Source organism: Cydia fagiglandana, chromosome 22, assembly GCF_963556715.1.
Source record: "Cydia fagiglandana chromosome 22, ilCydFagi1.1, whole genome shotgun sequence".
NCBI lineage: Eukaryota > Metazoa > Arthropoda > Insecta > Lepidoptera > Tortricidae > Cydia > Cydia fagiglandana.
The window spans coordinates 12,877,024-12,900,160 of NC_085953.1; the positions used below are offsets into that span (position 1 = coordinate 12,877,024).

A 23,137-nucleotide genomic window follows, 5' to 3' on the forward strand; every position below is an offset into this window, starting at 1 on the left:
GTATCAGTGGGCCCCTAGAGAGAATGACTGACCGACGGCGGCGGTGGTGATGCGGTCGAGGCCGTGGCCGACGTGGTCGGCGTGCGCGCGCGTGCGGTCCTCGAACAGGAACTCTCGCGCCTCGCTGTAGCGCGGCAGGTACTGCAGGTTGCGGAGCTCGTTGATGCCCGTCCTGTATCAGTGGGCCCCTAGAGAGAATGACTGACCGACGGCGGCGGTGGTGATGCGGTCGAGGCCGTGGCCGACGTGGTCGGCGTGCGCGCGCGTGCGGTCCTCGAACAGGAACTCTCGCGCCTCGCTGTAGCGCGGCAGGTACTGCAGGTTGCGGAGCTCGTTGATGCCCGTCCTGTATCAGTGGGCCCCTAGAGAGAATGACTGACCGACGGCGGCGGTGGTGATGCGGTCGAGGCCGTGGCCGACGTGGTCGGCGTGCGCGCGCGTGCGGTCCTCGAACAGGAACTCTCGCGCCTCGCTGTAGCGCGGCAGGTACTGCAGGTTGCGGAGCTCGTTGATGCCCGTCCTGTATCAGTGGGCCCCTAGAGAGAATGACTGACCGACGGCGGCGGTGGTGATGCGGTCGAGGCCGTGGCCGACGTGGTCGGCGTGCGCGCGCGTGCGGTCCTCGAACAGGAACTCTCGCGCCTCGCTGTAGCGCGGCAGGTACTGCAGGTTGCGGAGCTCGTTGATGCCCGTCCTGTATCAGTGGGCCCCTAGAGAGAATGACTGACCGACGGCGGCGGTGGTGATGCGGTCGAGGCCGTGGCCGACGTGGTCGGCGTGCGCGCGCGTGCGGTCCTCGAACAGGAACTCTCGCGCCTCGCTGTAGCGCGGCAGGTACTGCAGGTTGCGGAGCTCGTTGATGCCCGTCCTGTATCAGTGGGCCCCTAGAGAGAATGACTGACCGACGGCGGCGGTGGTGATGCGGTCGAGGCCGTGGCCGACGTGGTCGGCGTGCGCGCGCGTGCGGTCCTCGAACAGGAACTCTCGCGCCTCGCTGTAGCGCGGCAGGTACTGCAGGTTGCGGAGCTCGTTGATGCCCGTCCTGTATCAGTGGGCCCCTAGAGAGAATGACTGACCGACGGCGGCGGTGGTGATGCGGTCGAGGCCGTGGCCGACGTGGTCGGCGTGCGCGCGCGTGCGGTCCTCGAACAGGAACTCTCGCGCCTCGCTGTAGCGCGGCAGGTACTGCAGGTTGCGGAGCTCGTTGATGCCCGTCCTAATTGCACAAAATACATTTTTAAACACTTTTACACAGCGGGACAGCAATATAATTATGCGTGTGCGATAGAGATAGGAAATGGCGGGTCAATGTACGAAATACTTCGTGCTTAGCGTCCTTTAGGCGAGGCGATCGTCGGACAAACAACAACACTCTTAACTGTCCATCGGTGCAGGGATGTTGCGGATGCAGATGTTTTGACATCCGCAGATGCGGATGCGGATATTTAAAGCCTCACATCCGCGGATGCGGATGCGGATGTCAAGATTTGGTACTTAAAAAACGTCAAATATTACATTTTTTATTTTAAAAAAACCAAACGTTTAGTATTTCAGCAAGAATATAGATGCGTTTTATTTAATAAACAGTAACTTGGCCGACTTTTTGGGATCTAAACGATTTCGTTATAGGTAATGACGAAATTACCTAACACTTACGCCGGCGGCGCCGCCGCTAATACGCTAATACGTTCCTTTACGTATGACATACAATAAATAAAAATAGTCACCGTCGTTTCTTGATAGGGCTCTTGCCGAGCTCGGCCGTGGGCACGAGTTGCTCGCCGGGGCGGATCCACAGGATGGGGCCGTCGTTGGACTCTTGGGGCTCCATCTCCACTGCCGACATCGGGCCCCACGGCATTGTCTGAACAAAACGATTATTCCATTACGTCAGCTAAAAACTTACTAAACATTTTGATGTAATCAGAAGTACATTAACAAACAAAAGCCTTACATGAAAAATGCAACTTTGCAATACTAAAAATTAGTTTTATAAATCAGAGAAAATAAATATTCATTATTACTTATTCATTATTATAATACTGGGATTGAACGACCATTTTAAGGCCTAGAATCTGGTTAGACTATCTTAAATTCAAAGAAATATTAAATTAAAACTAGGGAACAAATCAAATCATCTAAGGCGCCTACCCTTTCAAAGATAGCATACTACTTAGTTTAATTTTATTAATATAAGTTTTTGCGCAAAGTATGTTTCATTCTATTATTTAATGATCCTGGTCACGGCACCAAAATGTAACGCACCCATCTTGTTCCATGTTTCGAGGTAAACGAAAATAATTTAATTTGCGTAGACTAACACGTAAATGTTCTCCATAGCAGAATTAGATGGAGCAGTCATGCTGCCGCATATTTCGAGTTATATATTTACATACTTTTTTGTTTATTACATACACTAGGGATAACTTACCAGATTAAGAAAAGGGTTGGCGGCCAGCATTCTCAGCATGTCCGGAAAGTAGCCGCCTACTTCTTCGTGCACAGTGCCGACCAGTGAGATCTGGTGTAGGGGGCCGCAGCGAAACGTTCCCGCGGCGTATGATTGTTGCACCTGACAAACAAGAAATCACATTATGTAACATGTATTGCATTTTATGCCAAAACAATGTTACAAACAAACACAACTAAATCCAGGTTTAGATGTGTTTGGAATGAAACAAAAGAAAAAAAGTTTAAACAATAGTCACAGACACTGTAGATTCATTTAATTTAAGGTTCGGCCAAGTACTGTAGAGGGCACGGACGCTCAGCATCTTATTACACACACATAATGCCAACAGTAGAGCTGTCTTAGGGTCGGTTGCACCAAACTGTTCGTATTGTTAAAGAGTTCGCTAAATTTTTATGTATGGAAAGTTTCACAGTTAAGCGCCGGGGCGCGCCGGCTGACGTTGATCAGTCTGTCAAATGTGGTTGGTGCAACTGGCCCTTAAACTACCTTCGAGCCCACATCTATCGACTTACCTGCTGGTAATACCGACTGATAGTGGTAGTTTCTATGTCTGACGCTCTCGCTAAGACACCAGCCTTGACGGTGAGATTTGTATGTGTGTCGGCTAAGTACTGCAGTAGGCAAGGGAAGGCACCGGCCGCGCCTCGTACTACGCCGCACACGTGGTGCGCCCAACCTTCGCTGTCCTCGGAAAACACTAGCTGTGGGACAAAGGATGGATTAGGATGTTTGATGGTACATAAAAAATATTTTTAAGTAAAAAAAAACCGGCCAAGTGCGAATCGGATTCGCGTTCTAAGGGTCATCGCGTACATTACGTCCGACTTCCACTTGACTGCACATTTCTTATAGGTTTTCCAGTCATTTATAACCAACCAGCGGTCAGCGGTCGGCAACCTTTTAGCAGCCAAGGGCCACATAGCAGTTAACGAAGTGGACGCGGGCCACACTTTGTTAATATTTATAACTTTATCAGACATTGTCATTTGTTAATATTACATACAAAGCCAGCCATATAAGCCTGGGAGGCTCGCGGGCCGCATGTGACAGGTTCGCGGGCCCGGGCCGGTGGTTGCCGACCGCTGGTATAGGTAAAGAACTATTTTGTGTATTTTTATCAACATTTTTGACCCAGTAGTTTTAGAGATAAAGGGGGAGGGGGATCTACTAACCCATATATTTTAAAATTACAAAAAAAAATATTTGATTTTCTTAACATGCGCTCTTTCATGTTTAAAATTAATTTATATATGTCCGTCTTTGGGTAACTAATTTACATATGTGTACCAAATTTCAAGTTAATTGGTGCAGTAGTTTTTGAGAAAATAGGATGTGACAGACGGACAGACAGACAGACAGAAAGACAGAAGCACAAGTGATTCTATAAGGTTTCCGTTTTTACCTTTTGAGGTACGGAACCCTAAAAACCACTTTCAAAAAACACCCAGGAGCTAAAAAGCAAAAAATAATTGGTATGTATTTATACAGTTTACCTTAAGGAACTCTTTGGCGAGAGACTCCTGCTGACTCGCAGACAACATGTCCACGTCCCTCTGGTGCAAATAGACGACACTAGCGCCACCGTTTGGATGGGTGTCTACCCGCATTAGTCTGGGAACAAACATTTTATTTTTATTGAGTTATTGTTAACAATGTCACTTTCAGGGCCAAGCGCCCCATACCCAACACAAAATGAACAAACATACCTAGCATGTTCTTAGCAGTGAATGTATTAACCTACATTTCCTGGATGAATTGAATGACCACTGCCATCATGTCAGATTAGGATATTGTACAAATTTTTTTGGCTATACACATGATTAAGGTTTGGCTTTTTATTTATTTATATAGCCCTTTATTCTGAACATGAAGCGCTGGTGGCCTAGCGGTAAGAGCGTGCGACTTTCAATCCGGAGGTCGCGGGTTCAAACCCCGGCTCGTACCAATGAGTTTTTCGGAACTTATGTACGAAATATCATTTGATATTTGCCAGTCGCTTTTCGGTGAAGGAAAACATCGTGAGGAAACCGGACTAATCCCAATAAGGCCTAGTTTCCCCTCTGGGTTGGAAGGTCAGATGGCAGTCGCTTTCGTAAAAACTAGTGCCTACGTCAAATCATGGGATTAGTTGTCAAGCGGACCCCAGGCTCCCATGAGCCGTGGCAAAATGCCGGGATAACGCCAGGAAGAAGAAGAGCCCTTTATTCTGAACATGATTGTTGGTTTTTAGTTTTGAACGTTTATATGAAGTCTCTTGGTTCAGTGTGCCTGTCGGCAAAGGCCTCCTCCAACTCCTTCGAAGGTTTGACTTACTATATAAGTAAAAGTAACTCATGTGTTTCCACAACAACTAGTGGGCTATCTTTTTTCACTTGTATGTACCCTTCTTTGTTTAAAGCAGTGGTGGGCAAACTTTCTTCATGGGGGGCCAGAATTGTAGCCAAAATTTATTTTGATTTGCGATAATCGTGGGCCAATGCCATATACTAATTATTTCATAGGACCAGCGGCGGGCCGGATAAAATCCATTCGCAGGCCGGAGATGGCCCGCGGGCCGTTTGTCCACCACTGGTTTAAAGCCTTCTGATTGCATCTTCCGATTCGTTGTTGCCACTCAAGAATCTTTCTGCCCCAGCAGTCATCAGTTCTACTATGGTGGCCACATGTCGCCACCTAGCGGCCATATCTGTCCTGCTCGTAAGAGACGGGTTTTGTTAGAGTGAGTCTTCTGCACCTAGTAGTATTATTTATTCTGTGGTCAGGGGGTGACCGACCTGTGGTACTTGAGTCCTTTAAGTGTGGGGTTCTCGTCTCTGGGGTCCACGACGACGGCCGGGGCGGAGGCGGCGGGCGCGGGGCGGCGGCACTGCACGCCGATGGACGCGCGCTTGATCCGCGCCCGCCGCCGGCAGTGGTGGCACGACGAGTGACGGGAGGAGTGGGACGATCTAAAAGCGGGATTTAAAAAAAGGTTTTTGAAAAAAAATTCATTTTTGACACAAACTCTTACCGTTAACTGTACTTTTTTTTCAACATGCAACTAATAACAAAACGACAAGACCGAGCGCGGGTAGTTCGAAAAACTCGCGCGGCTAGATGGTGATGTCAACTTTAGCTAGTCTTCTCCGAGACCACGCCAACAACGGAGTCAACTTAGATACTCGATTTAGTCCCACTGTACAATTTAATAAGGCCTCCGCACCGAGACCATTCTAAGAAACCCAAACACAATTAGTTTGCGTTGTTTTATAAATATTACTGAGTTGGAGGCCACCCCCTGGGTCCATCATCAATCAGATCAGCTCGATGGGACCCCATAATATTGTTATATTGTTTCATGTGTGCAAATTATCAGCTTCATTGGAAACCAAGAAGTGGCTCAAATTTAATTTAAAAGATTTGATTACAGACCAACATGCAGACAACAGAACAGGTGAAACTAAATAAAAGCTTGTCAAAACCGTCAATTAAGAAGCATAGTAAATAAAAACAAATCTAATATCTACAACTCACCTTTCTCTCTCCCTTTCTTTGTCTCTCTCCTTCTCCTTTTCCACTTTAACCCTATCCTCCACTTTGACCCTATCCTCCACTTTCACTTTAACATCCACTTTATCACCAACACTTCTGCCGCTGGTCGTAAATATCTGCGGCGCAGTCCCCGTCTCCTGTTTCACTTTAAACGGTAACTCCAAGTTCCCATAACATGGCAAGTCTCGTCTCGGAGTCGGTTGGAAGCGAATAGCTTTCATAGTCAAGCTGTAATGCGCTGGTCTTCTAACTGTGTTTTCCAGTAAGACATTCTGTCGAGTGACTCTTGGGTATTTGTATTTGAACATGGATTCGTGGAAATGCGCGTTTATTATTCTTAGCTGTCTTGAGACGGAGCCGAAGACTCGTCTAGTGACTTCATCATTTGGGAAGCTTTTATTCAGCTGCGTCTGCCTCCAAGAGGCGTTTAAGCCAAATTCTTGGAGGGGGGAGAGACTGAAACTATCATTGAAGAGTAGGGGGTTGTGGACCGGCGGGGTCTTCTGCAGGACGTGGAGAGTGAGGATGGCGGCGTCACCGTACCCTCCGGAGTCGAAAACTGGCCAGATCTTGGTGAGCTTGGCGGGCTTGACGCTGTCTCCCCAGAGACAGAGCTCGTTTGAGTCTGCGCTGCGCTTACGCTTTTTGCCTGAGAAAGAAAACATATTTTTAACGACGGTTAGAAACAAACGTGATGATAGCAGCCTATAGACGCTTGTCATGGCGCGATTTGGGAAATGAATTAGGGACTCATTACATATGTACGGAAGCCAAACTTGGAAATTCACGGCAAAAGCTCAAAGAAAAATTATTACATGTCAACGGGCGCTAGAGAGAAGCATGCTCAATATAAGAAAAATAGAAAAAATAAGACACTCAAAAATAAGAGAAAAAACAGGAGCAACAGATGCCTTGAGCTATGCAAAAAGACTAAAGTGGAAGTGGGCAGGCCATACAGCAAGACTTACAGATAAGAGATGGACATTAATAGTCACCAAATGGAGAGGTCCACTTGGCAAAAGAGGCCGGGGCAGACCACAAATGCGTTGGGAGGAAGACTTAAAAAGAACAGCCGGCACAGACTGGATGGCGACAGCACAAGACAGGGACAAATGGGCAGCAATGGAGGAGGCCTTTACCCACTAGGGATTCATTAGTAAAACACATATTATAAGTCATAGTTTTATTTTAAATTTTTTATGTAAACACTTTACAATGAATAAAGGGCTTTTTTATTTTATTTTATTTTATTATACATATGTAAAGATATGTGACGTTCCACGGCAAAAGGTACCATTGCCCCGGCTGAATATTGGAGCGGGATTGGAATATTAATAATAGCGTAAGCGCCAGCCGCCATAAGGTACTTTTGCCGTGGAACGTCACATATGTTTACTATTTCATATCTAGTGAATCTCTAAATCATTTCCCGAATCGCACCGTCACTCCCGTGGTGCGCTGAGCCTGGGTCACAAGCCCGTTGCTGGCCCCTTATAATTAAGTATGTCCAAACTGCGTTCTTAATAAGTAATGATTCTGACTAGAGAAAGAATACAAAGCTTACATCCAATATTTTGCATGTTATCGAAGGCATATAAGAGGGGAAAAAAACAGGCCCAGTTATATCCAAAACAGTTTTCGGTAACTTATGTCTAGCTCAGGAAACGAATGCTCAAAAAAGATTTAAAGGGAAATCAGATAGAGGTCAAAAATGGTGTTCCAAGCATTTCTCTCTATACCTTCTTATTGCTTGGCCTAATGAACATTATTCACATACACAATAACTGAAAATGTGAATACATTTTAGCTATAAACAACACAATTATTATTTGAATATGACCCGGTCTCACAAATTAGTCTTTTGGCTTAAATACTAAGGTTGATATTTGAATGGATTATTTCGTTAATACAGTTGTTTTGATTCAGTTGATCTGACTACTTGGCAGCCGCTTTTTATTTTTATTTTATTTTATTCATAAGGCACACTATACAGACGACATTCAATGCATGATTACAATAAAAGTGGTAGGCTTTGTATAAAAATGCCATCCAAAATTAGTGAGCACAGCAAGAACAATAAGTAACAACGAGCAAAAACTATCCTAAAATTATAAAAAAAAACACACAAAATATCTTAAAAACATACTAAATTTTAAAATTACATAAATGATCGTAACATGTTAAATTGCTTACTATTGTTGTTGTGTAGTATGGTGGCCAAGAACACTAATGACTTGCCTCTTGAAAACTGCTAGCCGTGAGTTGAAAATATCGATGTCTCTATATTGTGAAACTAAATCATTGTACTGACGACACATTCTAACGATTGGGTTATAAAAAGATGTATTATTTTTGTATGTAACATAAATCTTTTATCCCTCTCTATTTAATTTACCAGGTCAGTACTTAACTAGAAAGTCTAGGATAATATGTATACTGTGTTGACAGCTAATAACTAGTGTCTGTCTGAACCCAGATTTTTTCAGAAATTTTTTTAGAGGTGTTCAAGTCTTTTAATAAACCCGGACAAGTGCGAATTGGACTCGCCCACCAAGAGTTCCGTACTTTTTAGTATTTGTTGTTATAGCAGCAACAGAAATACATCTTTGAAAATTTCAACTATCATGGTTCATGAGGTACAGCATAGTGACAGACAGACAGACAGACGGACAGCGCAGTCTTAGTAAGAGGGTCCCGTTTTTACCCTTTGGGCGATTGTGCACTACAATGAATTTTACTGTCCGGCAGTCCGAGTTTTCATGGTCCGATATGGCATGAAAAAACCGGGCAAGTGCGAGTCGGACTCGCGCACGAAGGGTTCCGTACCATAATGCAAAAAAAATACGGTCACCCATCCAAGTACTGACCACTCCCGACGTTGCTTAACTTTGGTCAAAAATCACGTTTGTTGTATGGGAGCCCCATTTAAATCTTTATTTTATTCTGTTTTTAGTATTTGTTGTTATAGCGGCAACAGAAATACATCATCTGTGAAAATTTCAACTGTCTAGCTATCACGGTTCGTGAGATACAGCCTGGTGACAGACAGACGGACGGACAGCGAAGTCTTAGTAATAGGGTCCCGTTTTACCCTTAGGGTACGGAACCCTAAAAAAACGGATGATTGGCTTGTGCACTTGTCCGTCTTTTTACTCGCAGGTGCGGCGCAGTGGCATGAAACACTCACCCCCCCTAGCCCGCCCCCGCCCGGCCAAGTCTTGAATAATACTAATTCCAGACGCAGTGCACAAGCATAAACACGTTTTTCATAGCTGTCATCTCAGACCGGAAAAAAACTGTCCGGAATGGGGAAAAGTAAAATGTCGGACGGTAAAATTACGTTTAGTGCACAAGCTACTATATACATTTAATGGCGTGCCATATCGGACCGTAAAAACTCGGACTGCCAGACAGTAAAATTCATTGTAGTGCACAATCGCCCTTTGGGTATGGAACCCTAAAAACTTGGTAGCCTTTCTTTTTAAACATATGAACAATGAAACACCGATAATTTGTGCCATTGTATAAATACCCATCAAGAATAGAATAGAATAGAAAATATTTATTTGCTTGAATATGTAACAATCAGATCTTATAATAAAATAGTTAGACACAGTATTCAGTCGACTTAACATCAACATGCAAAATATTTACAATACTACTAGACCAGCGGTGGAACAAAAATGGGTTTTGATAACATTAAAGTTTTTTCTTTTTTGATATGTTATTGTAAGCATGTTAAATAACATTCATGTAAAAAGTTAGAAAATTTTAGGTGGAGCGTTCGGCCATATTTAAATTTTTAATTTTTGCTAAATAACTATGTAAATATAAAATTAAAGTTACAAAAAACTTTAACATATTCAATAACACTTTAATTTATTCACACTATTCGGTTTTTAGAAATCTGGAACAGCTGCTTTCTGGTGAACGTAAAAACAGGAATTATTATGAAAATACAGAATTAGAGTAGCTGATATTGCAAAATCACGATATTATCTATCAACTTAGTATACATGTAAAAAGTTAGAAATGTAGACAATGTGCTTGTCTAGATATTGATTTCTCGTTAAGCAGTATAGCCAATATTGAATTAAAGTTTGTAGAGTTAATATTACACGGTCATAATAAAGATCTTACTTCTCACACAAAAGATTAGAAATATAAAATCACGGCGACACTAAATACTGATACGTAAGTATGCATTCCGAGCTTATATTAAGTTACATTTCAAACGCGCGGCGTTTGCGCGCGCCGCGCTGTGCGCCGTGGCAGGAGGCAGCGATCGACGGTTGCGGCTAGCGGTTAGCGCGGTGCCCTTAAAAATACGCAAAGCGTTTATAAAATTATTATCAATGGTAAATAGTTATTTTACACAGTACACTAATGAAAACTTACCTTCCCTTATTTATTTCTATATGTACTAGGGATTGCCCGCGGTTTCGTTTACGTAGAATTCGTTATCGTGTTAAGTACAGAAATAATAGATACATTTGAAAATTATTTTAGGTGCATTGTCATACAGATAACTACCCTTGTTAAAGTATTCTTCAAATTCAATACACAGGTGTCATTTCAATATAATTTTGCGTAATTTGGCGCTTTTAGGTTATAAATGACTAGCGACATATATTTTTTAAGAGCGATCATCTCCGATAATATTTACTTTATCATAAAATCAATTTCAAACTGACGTTATTCAATATTTATCATTTTAAAGTCAATATTACCAACCAACTGATCCAATTTACCTACGGTAACAACTCAAAATTTGCATCAAATTAAATGCCACTTTTCTTATCCGTTACGAACAATCAAGAGGGCCTTTACGAGCTGATGTGGTGAAAATTTTATTTAACCTTCGTCCCTTGAAACCTTCACTACGCTCAAGGTTCAACTTTACGAACCACTAACTACGCTCGTGGTTCAATTTTAGAATGTTTGAATTTGTGAATGCCTCGAACAGCCAAACTGTGGAATGAACTGTCCGATACGACCTTCAAACCTTCAAAGACCCCCATCTTAAAGGTCGGCAACGCGCTTGCAACCCTTCTGGTGTTGCGGGTGTCCATGGGCGGCGGTAATCGCTAACCACCAGATGATCCGTCTGCTCGTTTGCCTCCTATTTAATAAAAAAAAATGTTTCGCTTGTTTGGGTATCAATATTAGCACGAGCGGTTAATCAACAACTTTTCCCCTTGTAAAACAAATAAATAAGGTAGATGAGGTGCAGGCATATGAGGCCCGGCGGGTAACAAGGCCCAGCATTCAAAAATAGCAGTTGCTCCCTATTATTCCCAATTATTCTGAATTTGTACTTGTTGCTAAGAAGGCCCACTGTCAGTGCAGGTAAAAAGGTCTAGTCCCGGGCCTTATTGAACGTATGAGATGAAATATTAGATTAAAATATTTTAAGATAATTTTCAATATTTTTAATCTCTTATTAATAAGGTCGATTTGAAGAAACTTCTATGAAATTATGACTTATAAATAACACTTGCACTGCGTGGGCTGTCAAAATTGCTGCAGACTTTTCTTGGTCTAACTCTAATAATTTTTCACTTGCTTTATTGACCTAAAGACGTTTTAAAGAATCAAAAAGTCTAATAACATTGAGGCACTTATACTTTTTAAAGGCAGTAACTAATTACAAGTGACTTTTTTTTGTTAATACATAGGTAGGTATTTACGATCATCATCATATATTTAAGAGTATGACTCTTGTCGGTGGAGCAAATTCCATGTTTGGCGGTCCTCCGCCTTCTCTTTGACAGCCCGATACGACACGACTTTGATCTTTTCCTTTATTTGATCCATGTACGCTCTCCTTGGTCTTCCCCTCTTCCTGTTTGCTTCAACTTTCCCTTCTATGATATTTTTGATAAATTCGTCGTGTCGTATCAGGTGCCCAAGCATCCTTCCTCTTCTATTGTCTATAGTTCTTAACAAACTCCTCCTCTCTCCTACTACATAGGCCACACTGAATGTTTTGCACTACTGGCCACTGGTAAACATTTAAATTATGAATTGTATATTTAAAAAAAATACAGGCTTTTGATTATGGAATGTGACAAATGTTGGCGACAAATCGATCGTCTTTTGTTTTTAATGGCTTGTCAAAGTAAGTCAGTGCGTTGAACGTGGCTTTAACGCGAAAATATTTTTAGAGCTATGATTTTGTTATGATTTTAAAAGTTCGCTTACTCCGCAAGAGTGTAGTGCTTGCCTTCAAAATGCTTTTGGGATTGAAGCACCACATCAGAGCATCGTGAGGCGTTGGTATGGTAAATTTAGTAGAGACAGTATTATTCTAGATAATGATTTTCGTGAAGGTCGACCGTCCACGGCGATCATTCAAGGAAACGTGGCTACTGTGAGACGACTCATTGAAGAAAACCCACGAATCACCTATGACGAAATTTGAGGACAATTAGGGATAGGTATGAGACAAATACAAAAGATTTTACAAGAATATTTAAAAGTCGGGAAGCCTTGTTGTCTTTGGATTCCTCACGAATTAACTTCAGTCCAAAAACAGGTACTTTTTGACTGGTGCCGAGAAATGCTGCGTAAGTACAAGCAAGAAAGTTCAAATGCTGTATATAACATCGTTAGAGGAGATGAAATCTGGATTTACTGCTACGATCCGGAAAAAAGGCATTAGTCCAGTCAATGGGTCTTTCGAAGGTGACAGGAGGCCCATAGAAGTTCAACAAGCCAAAAGCGTTGCCAAACATTTTTATCGTCTGTTTTTTTAAACGCGACTTTTTTGTACCGTACTTTTAAATAATAAAAGAACGTTAAATACTGAGTAGTACACTACCATTTGTGTGCCCGCAGTCATTGAAAAAGACCGCGAGAGACGACCGAGAAGCCGCATCCTCCTGCGTCATAATAATGCGTCCACCGATACCGCAATAAAGGCAAAAACATTTTTTCATTACGAAAACGTGGAAAATGTCTCTTATACGGATTATAATCCAGACATTGCACCCTGTGACTTCTATCTATTTCCCAAAATTAAGGATTTAATTTGGGGTTTGACATTTAAGACCCCGGATAAGGCAGTTACTACGTTTCATCACCACGTCGAAAACATGCAGTCAAGTGATTAGGCCTCATGCTTCCAAAAATGGTCTGAGCGAGTGAATATGTGCATAGAATGTAAAGGGAAACATTTTGAGAAGCAATAAATGTATTATTATGGTTATAAATGATTTTATTCAAAAGTTACGCAAAACTTTCAGTGCGGCCCTCGTATGCGTAAAACCTCTTCGTTAGTTTTCTTTTCTTTTACGATAGAATTGCGAAAAATAGATATTTTGCAACGAGTGACGAATTTTAAAACACGGTCAAAGGGAGTGTTTTAACGTGCTTATTATAGCACCGGTCGTAATGTAGCACCAGATGTACTGTAAAAATTATGTTAAAAGATAATACTTACTGTTACGACTAAATATTTTTACTGTAAAAAAATATCCCACCAAACACATTTTCATGTAAATTTTGTTGCTAAGACGAAACCATAAGACTCGCACTGTCAAAAAGTTGTCAGATCTCTTGTCGAGCCAAGCTTCAAACTCTACAAGCCCTAACTTCACTAACTCTACACCTTAGTCAAAATATGTGGGTTGGCTGTTTCGCTACCGCCACATGGGCATAAGGTGAAAAATTTATTAAATTCATTATTTTTAGGGTTCCGTACCTCAAAAGGAAAAATACTGAACCCTTATAGGATCACTCGTGTGTCTGGCTGTCCGTCTGTCACAGCCTATTTGCTCCGCAACTACTGCACCAATAAGTTGAAATTTGGTATACACATGTAAGTCTCTAGCCCAAGGACATACACGTAAAGTAAATAATAGAAATTCAAATAAAGGGGTCACTTTTGAGATGAATGATAAATAGAAGAAAAAAAAAACTATATCTTGTTATAATTAATATAAGAGAATTAGAATATGCAATAATATAAGAGAATTTTGTTAGAATTTTAATTAGTAGAAAGATAGATATGTATATTGTCATGTTATTTTCTCGAACTCCCCATCGGCATACAAACCTCCTCAAGGTTTTGCCCACGATGGGTCTTGTAATAATAATGTACTTTATTTAGCTTATTGTTCAATAAATTAAAAAAATATATATATATATATATATATATATACATATATATATATATATCAAACAAAGGGGCTCATTGTAAGAATCTCAGATATATTTTTTCATAATTTTAAAATAAATAGTTTAGAAGTGATTTAAGAAAATACGCAAAAAATGACCATTCCCCCCTCCCCCCTTATCTCCGAAACTACTGGGTCTAAAATTATGAAAAAAATACACATATTAGCTCTCTTCCTATAGATGACAGGAAAACCTATTAGAAATGTGCAGTCAAGCGTGAGTCGGACTTAAGTACCTAGTTTTCCGATACCTACGGGTTTTTTAAAGACTACTCACTTTTCTCTTAAAAAAATATATTGTTAAAAATTGTGTAATGTACAGAACCCTTGGAACGCGAGTGCGACTCGCATTTGGGCGGTTTTTTGTATTATACTTACATACAATAGTTCTTGTAGAAACGAAACGGCCAAGCCACACACTTTTGGTGTAGAGCTAGTAAAGTTAGAGGGCTTGTAGAGTTAGAAGCTTGGCAAGAGATCTGATAACTTTTTGACAGTGCGAGCCTTATGGTTTCGTTTGGGCAACATTGTACATCAAAATGTTTTTGATGGGATTTCACTTCTTTTTGTAAGTTGTTTATGACAATCTTCCATCCCCTAATTTAAAGGGTTGGGGGTGATTTACTATTAAAAATCCTGAAATAAGTATCTGGGGGCATCTGTTACACAATGTACTTCTTACTGATTCCCCATATAACCCTTCACCCCGTAAGGGTAAACTTTGGGGTTGAAATCTGCCTTCACCCCGTAAGGGTAAACTTTGAGGTTGAAATCTATTCTATATCCTTCCCCATGACAATACCTATCTACATACCAAATTTCAACTAAATCGGTTCAGCGATTATTGATTTCCCATACAAAATTAAACCCCATCTTCATCCCCTTAGGGATAATTTTTTTTTGAATTTATTTGTTGTTTGTGTACTAAAACTATCTTACATACCAAATTTCAGCTTCTTAGAGGACTTCAGGAAGTACCCGGTATTGATGATCATCAAGTGAGTGAGTCAGTGACGAAATCGAAGTTTTTAGATATGAATAAAATCTAAAGTATAAGAGCTATGCAATTGATATGCTTAATAAGTACGAGAACTTTGTTTATCTGGTATAATCCAACCCCAAGTTATGAGGGTTCCAAAAAACGACGAAGCGCTTCGAGAAAAGGTAGATAGTGCCCTTGCGCTTTTCTCGTCTTGGCGGGGGCACTGCCGTGCCCCCAGATGTTAAAAAATGAGACTACTGTAACTAATAAAGATTTATGTTTAGTTACCTACTATTTTCGCGTAAACTAGACAATTTTTATATCTTTAGTTATTAAGACCCAAAATAATTATTTTCACTTATTATAAATAAATCCTCCTGTTATGAAGTATCAAATATTGTTATTTGTATATGTATAAGTCTTAAGTTAAAAACAATAAAATCTGTTATTACCTACTGTCAAAATGATTATTTTTTGCGGGATTAAGTAATACACTGGTAGTGTTCAATAAGGCCCATAATAGGACTTTTATAAAAGGTATATTTTCCAAGAGTATCGTAATATTTTTATAACTATTTTGGTATAATGAAGAAACTTAAATAAATGAGAAACCTATTTGAGTGAGTTTTTCATACTTCATATCCTGTTTATTAAAAAAAACCATTTTAATTTAAGGTGGGCTGTATATAGGCATATACGGCCCACACGGAATATACAATAAGGTAAGTGAGGCCACTTACCTTATTGTATATTCAAGATGTATACCGTGTAATATTGATCAGTTGGTTTATAATATACATATTATGATATTGACGTTGAATAGGACAGGACATGACAATAGGAACCAGAAATAGGTATAGTTGGTCAAACCAATTTGTCAGTAAATAAAAACAAAAAAACTATATTCATCCTTTTCTTTTGGGTGCTAGTACTAGTGTAAGTCAAAGATAGTATGATGATTCTCCCTGTCTATGTTTGAAATGAGACAGTCCTTTGACAAACTATGTATAGTAAAAAATAGTTGTGAATATCTTGTACATTTTTATTACAATATTAGTCAAGATAATGAAATATAGCTGGTCAAGCAAATCTTGTCACTAAAAAAAGGCGCGAAATTCAAATTTTCTATGGAACGATATCCCTTCGCACCTACATTTTTCAAATTTGCCGCCTCTTTCTACTGACAAGATCTGATTGACCAGCTGTAGGTATTTTTACTTAATAAGATATTTTAATTTCACGTAATGTCCGCATCTAATTTATATATGTGCACGGTAAACAAACAAATGAATGATAAGAAAAGACAGACAGTGTTACTGAGCGGGAGGTGGGGCGAGGGGCGAGGTATAGGTAGGCTATGATAGGCTCTCGAGCGCCGCGCCGGCGACTGACGGACCAGCGCGGCGTATGTATGAATTTCGCGCCTTTTTAACTAGATTTTACTATTACAATGCAAGCTACACACAGAAATTTCTTACTTTCCATAATATGGCTGCGTATATTATTTTATAGTAATAGACTTATTTTTACAGACTCTAATTCAATATTAGATCTTATAGGACAAAAAACGTATATTAATTCTAAAGCATATATCTTATTCTTCTAGCTTTTTAGCTTGCCTATTAACTTATAAATTTAGATATGTTATTGTGGATTTATTAAACTTTAATTCAATATCGACAAAATAATAAGCTAATTGTAGTTTGACAAAGAAGCACGTTAAAAAAAATTCTAATAATTTTACATTATAAAGCGTCATACATATTATAAACAATGGAACTTAAACATTGCACTTTAATTCAATATTAAAAAATCATTACTAAAAATATATAAATACCTAATTTATATCTAACGCTCGTTCTAACTTTTCATCATATATAGCATATATGCTTAAAAATATGTCCTATATCAGATAAGTATCACTTTTTCAACTTTAGAATTATCAAAACTTTTAGTGCAAAAATCCGGTCCCACTATTGAGCTATACTACTAATTTACTAATTATTAACATGCAATCATTAAAACAATATAGTAATAAAACAATGTCAATGAAATTAAAATTTAAAAATAAAAGTATTAGGATAGATTTAGTCAATTATGTCAAGTTATCTACATCTATATTAGATGCATCACATATATATATATATATAGTAGACTTGGGGAAAAGGCAGACTGAAATATTAAAAAGCATTAAAATTATTTATTAAACTTAATAAGGAAAAATATTAAAACTAATTGATATAAATGAAATGTCAATTTATTCAAATGTAATATGTACTGAAATTTTATCATTTGGTCAATAAAGGCTATTCTTATCTTATCTTATGAATAAAAAAACCCTACAAAGGATTTTCCTTTTTCTCAGTGAATGTTAAGTAAATTCTACCTAATGCTGCAGTATCTTGTCATACACAACCACATATCTGACATGAAGGGTTCTTTAAGGGCCCCCCCACATCTAGCGTCTTTCGAGCGTCGGCGTCTACAACTCTATGGCCGCAGCACGACGCGACGTCGACGCAACGTCTACGCAACTGCGCACCGACGTCATTTTCCATAGCGCTGACCAGACGCCGACGCTCGAAAGACGCTAGATGTGGGGGGGGCCTAAGGGTCAGCAACAAGCATGTGACGGCCCTGGAGTTTCATCGAAATTGTTAGAGCCATTTCCGAGATCATGAAATATATCAATATACATATTATACAAGAATTACTAGTTTCTATGTTAACAAGGCAGCTTATAAAGGTTTGGGGTGACTGGAGGGCTGAAAATATTTCGCTCAGTGGATCGGCATTGCTATCCACACCTTTCTGGTAGAGATGCAACGGATAGTTGATTGGATGGATACCGGATATCCGGCCTGAACCTCGGCCGAATATTCGGTATCCGGCCGCCGAATATTCGGCCGGCGGAACTATACCTATAATTCGGTTTTTCAGGTGCGCATTGTGCAGGTTTTGACCTGTTTCGTAGTGACCAGTTTGTTTACTCCGAAATCAAGCAAAGTTACTATCTGGTATCCAGCCGGATAGTAGGGCACTATCTGGTATCTGGCCAGATAGTAAAATAAGGGCCGGATACCTGATAGTAACCGAATATCCGGTGCATCTATTCTATACTTTCTGGACACCATAAAATCAACACTTAGGGCAATTTTTCATATATGTGAGTTAATATGTGTTCAATTTCAATCAATCAGTTCAATCAATATATTTAATTAAGTGTTTCAGGTGTTTGTCTTTACCTACTTTTGTTTCATTGCACCATGATTGCTCTGAATAAATTACAGTGAAAAACAATCAAATTTATATGGGTAGCTTTAATTTTATGATAGAATCAATAAAACTTCATAAATTATCTCTGAATATAGTTGTCTAGATTTATTAGAACACCATCCTAAAAATAAATGAAGATTGGTAAAACTAGAATTTCCTATACCATTTAATTTTTACATAACTTTCCATGTGAATTCCAGGTGAAAACAAGTATGTACTATGATATTCATAGAACATTTTTTATATTTTTAAACAATTATGGCCGTGATGAGAGTCCTTTAAGCCAAGTCTTTATTTTGACATAGAACATTTAAATATTAAGAATAAATCCAGATGTATTGTAAGTTCATATTCATAATGTAGGTTGAAGGACTTTAAATATGCTATTCAATGCACTATATAACGTCATCGTAAATTAAAAGCGGCGTAGAGTAGAAAGTCTTAGCAAGGTCAGTACATTGATGCAATGCTCAGAATACCATTGCAAATACTCCATTAACCAGCTTGTAAACTTCGAAAAACTTCAAAATATATGATAGATAACAAAAAATACTTCTAAAATACGATGAAATGTTTATCAACAGTAATGACCTCTATACATGATGTAACTTAGTATATTCATAGGTTAACAAATTTCCCACCAAAATTACTAACAAAAACATACACTCATATCCACGTAAACACGTTAAGAAACATTTTATAGTAGATTAAAGCTGGTGTTGGCAAGTGTATAGCATAGATTACCTTTAGGTTCCGATGTAGAGCCCTGTCTCGAAGTGGTTGACATAGTTGGATCATATCCCAGTTTCGAAAGTTTTCGATAGTCGTGCGTCACCCGACGACGTTTAGTGGCTTCGCCGGCGTCTGCATCGCTATTTCCACTGATGTATTCGTCAGTATAATCGCAATTTTCACCAACTTTTACATGGGAATCCAGCGGGCCACTGGACGCCATTGTTTAGAAGCCAAAGCTGGTATCAACAAAACATACGCTGGTTTCGTCACTTAAATAACCACGCCACTAACAAATGACACACTGGCAACGTGGATACAGTTTACAATTTCACAAAACGGCGAGAAACACATTGATTCGGAATAAAAAACAACTTGCGACGCCATTTACTGCTAACTCACACTTTTTTTGTGGAGTTTTTCAACACGTACAAAATGTCGTATGCCGATTAAGGCACTGACACTGTTTCATACAGCCAAACAGACATGTTATTTTTATTACCTAATATGCAATATTTGATTCCTGATAATTCTCATAAATATATTTTTTTATTTGTAAAATAATAAATTTCGGCTTTTATTTGTTTAAAAAAAACAGTAAATTTCAGCGCCCTCTCTGATACCGCAATAGAAACTTAAGCGAGTAAAATAGCACACTACTGAACTTGGTGGTTCAGTAATATAAGCACAGATAGCGCTGTATATGCAATTCGTTTATAAATCGCTAGTTGGCAATGCTTATTTTTTGTTTTTACAAATATTTACGTTAAACAAGGTCAAGGCTTGTTATATGAAGCTAGTCATTTTATTTCAACAAATAGTTATATCATTTTATACGCTTGCACTTCTCGTGTAAATTTTAAACATGAGATAAACGGTCGAAATAATATTTTTACCCATAATATAAATGTAAGTATAAGTAGGTATATAGGTCTCAAAAAGTAGGTAGGTCTCAAAAAGTAAGTAGGTAACCCCTACCCCCTACTAGTGCCCTCTTGCAACAACTTAAAATCATAACTCAGAGGAGTTGAGACCGTCGCTATAATCGCTGGTAAGTTTGTACCTACTACCTAAATCTACGGTGCTGGCTATAAGGACTGTATCGTTTGTTATGAATACAACTTTACTTAGCCGTTTTTTCTGGTATTATATTTTTATTAAAAAATTACACATATAGTTTAATTAGTGCTTTAATAATAAGTAACATTTCGTCCTGGGAGATCACGTAAAGCATATGGTTTGGACAATATTTACCCAATCCTCCCGAATAACTACAACGATTTTGGACAAATACTACAAGAAAATTTACGGTTTGCGAACAAGACGAGATATTACACAAAAAAAATCGTACTATGTAAACAGCAATTACATATGATTCGCAAAGCGAAACATCTGGGCATAGTCTAATCATTTCTTTTAGTTGGAAAAAAAGTTTTGGATCTGTGCTTGGTGGCCTTTTAGAGAATATGGCATGTTACTTACGACAACCCCGACTTTGGTATACAATATAACCATCATGGAGCGTTTCTATCGACCTGTTCTAGCCATGGTTCAACGCCATGAATGTCCGTTAGGCTTTGGATTTCGGTAGATTATTTTAGCTGTTTCCCTCATTTCGCTGGCGTCAGAAATTGACGGGAATCCAAAATGTTGCATAAAAAGTCGTTTTCATGTAAAGATAAAAATTCACCACATTTATTCTGTGGATGTTCAATTGAGCAATCATGAAAAGGACACTTAGATGGCATATTTTGGCAGCATATTAACCTTTTGTTTCTTTAAATCGGACCAAGGAATCGGTGAAATAGTCTCAAATTAAGCTCGATAGGCTTGTCCGAATTACATTTGCTAGACGGTATTAAAATCATCATAAAGTCCCTAAAATAAAATAAATGTAAAACCTTCTTATATCAGATATGGCTTAAAAATACCCCCAGATTATACCTTAAGAACATAGTAATACAAAATAATACACACGTCAACAGTTAGACCAGGTTTTATCTGTATTTAAAATAAACGATACAGTCCTTAGAGGGCCTACCGGGGCTACCGGGAACACCGAACTTCGTAAATTGCGGGCATATGTCTCTTTTAGTCCAATGAAGGCTTAATTAGAGTGACAGAGACCGATGCCCGCAATTTGCGAATTTCGGTGTTCGCAGTAGGCCCTCAGTACCAACGTCGACACTGGCTACAGTGACTAAGCATTCTAGACCTTATTGCAAATAGTTAAGGTGCACTATAGCTCAATTTTGCAAGTACGTGCGTGGAATACCATAGTCGGGAATCGAACCCGGTTTGTTAAACGCGGGATTTATGAATCGACGGTTACATAATGGCGCTTGGGTGTATAGTCACGCAGCCATGGGGATTAATTATTAGGGTTTTTTTTGTCCTAGTTACTAAAATAAAGGTAGCTGCTCCCCTAGATAAAACTTGCAACGAATCGTAAGACAAGCAAAATTCATATTTCCCATCATCCATTTAGTTATACCAGCGGGGAGACACTGCTGACTTCGGCCGTACTCGGCTCCGTTCGGCTCAGCATTGCTCCGACTCCGAGCAATTATTAGGGTTGACACAACTTGACGTCCCTTTGCGTGCACGACCACAGATAAGATAATTACTTGAATTTTGATAACCCTAAATAGCCGAAAGGGATAGTGCCATAACTGTCATAAGTCAGAAAGGGATATCATGATTCGACCCTGAATCGCTGTCAAACTTCGGTTTTTTAGGAAGTGTCCTTTCTGTACGGTAGTACTAGGTATTACTTATTCTGCCTTATACCACGGTTTTCGTCCGCTGTACAGCTGATTTTCTCTACAGGGCTATAACCGCGAAAATCGAAGTTCGCAAATTGCGGGGATCTTTCTCTTTTATTCCAATAACGGCGTAATTAGAGTGACAGAGAAAAATCCCTGCAATTTGCGAATTTCGGTTTTCGCGGTAGCCCCTCAGGTCAGATTTCTCGACCGATTCTCGTGAACTTTTGTAAGCAGGTTCAATAATTGTTATGGATTATTATTATTTAGTCGGTTCATCTTTTGCAAGGTCTATTCGCTAGGGAGTTCGCGAGGTCTATCTAAAGTACAATACAGTTTCCTACATGGTAAAAATTTCGCTGCCTGCGGTAAAAGGGCCCACTGATTACCGTTTGCCGGACGCTATTAGTCTGTCACTGTCAGTTAAACGCAAAATTTCACTGCTCCGAACAACTGACTAGCTGTGGCCCATTTTATAAAGCTACAAGTTACAATTTACAAGCGGAAGTCTCTTTCTAACCCTATGTGTTAGAACGAGACTTCCGCTTGTAAATTGTAACTTGTAGCTTTATAAAATAGGCCACTGATATCGACTGGCGAACTGGTAATCTGTGGGCCCCTTAAGTAGGTAGGTACTGAGTTACTTTTTAGGGTTCCGTACCCAAAGGGTAAAACGGGACCCTATTACTAAGACTTCGCTGTCCGTCCGTCCGTCCGTCCGTCTGTCACCAGGCTGTATCTCACGAACCGTACGTGATAGCTAGACAGTTGAAATTTTCACAGATGATGTATTTCTGTTGCCGCTATAACAACAAATACTAAAAACAGAATAAAATAAAGATTTAAATGGGGCTCCCATACAACAAACGTGATTTTTGACCAAAGTTAAGCAACGTCGGGAGTGGTTAGTACTTGGATGGGTGACCGTTTTCTTTTTGCATTTTTTTCTGTTTTTTTTTTGCTTTATGGTACGGAACCCTTCGTGCGCGAGTCCGCCTCGCACTTGCCCGGTTTTTTCTTGTAAGTACTTCTTGGCCGTGCCTTAGGATAGGAGGTCTACGTTCCTATTGAAAGTATGCAACAAAACAATATTTTTTGAATATTGAACCACACTCAAGTCTAGTCTTGATAGCATCAAACGACCAGTGTTGCCAACTTGGCATAAATGATGCCAGATCTGGCATAATTTCTCTTGCTT

General features: G+C 39.6%; 1 protein-coding gene across 1 annotated transcript in view; it reads right to left on the reverse strand.

The window, feature by feature from the left end:
• LOC134675470 (lysine-specific demethylase RSBN1L) overlaps positions 1 to 19,594 on the reverse strand; it is a 31,973-nt gene extending 12,379 nt beyond the window's left edge. Inside the window, exons 1-8 of the mRNA XM_063533740.1 lie at positions 19,187 to 19,594; positions 5,987 to 6,653; positions 5,248 to 5,421; positions 3,967 to 4,084; positions 2,986 to 3,174; positions 2,432 to 2,572; positions 1,728 to 1,864; positions 1,077 to 1,216 (exon numbers count right to left, since the gene is read on the reverse strand). Of these exons, the coding sequence (XP_063389810.1) occupies positions 1,077 to 1,216; positions 1,728 to 1,864; positions 2,432 to 2,572; positions 2,986 to 3,174; positions 3,967 to 4,084; positions 5,248 to 5,421; positions 5,987 to 6,653; positions 19,187 to 19,397 (1,777 nt within the window). The 5' untranslated portion in view covers positions 19,398 to 19,594. The remainder of the gene's footprint in view (positions 1 to 1,076; positions 1,217 to 1,727; positions 1,865 to 2,431; positions 2,573 to 2,985; positions 3,175 to 3,966; positions 4,085 to 5,247; positions 5,422 to 5,986; positions 6,654 to 19,186) is intronic.
• Between the last annotated feature and the right edge of the window lie 3,543 nt (positions 19,595 to 23,137).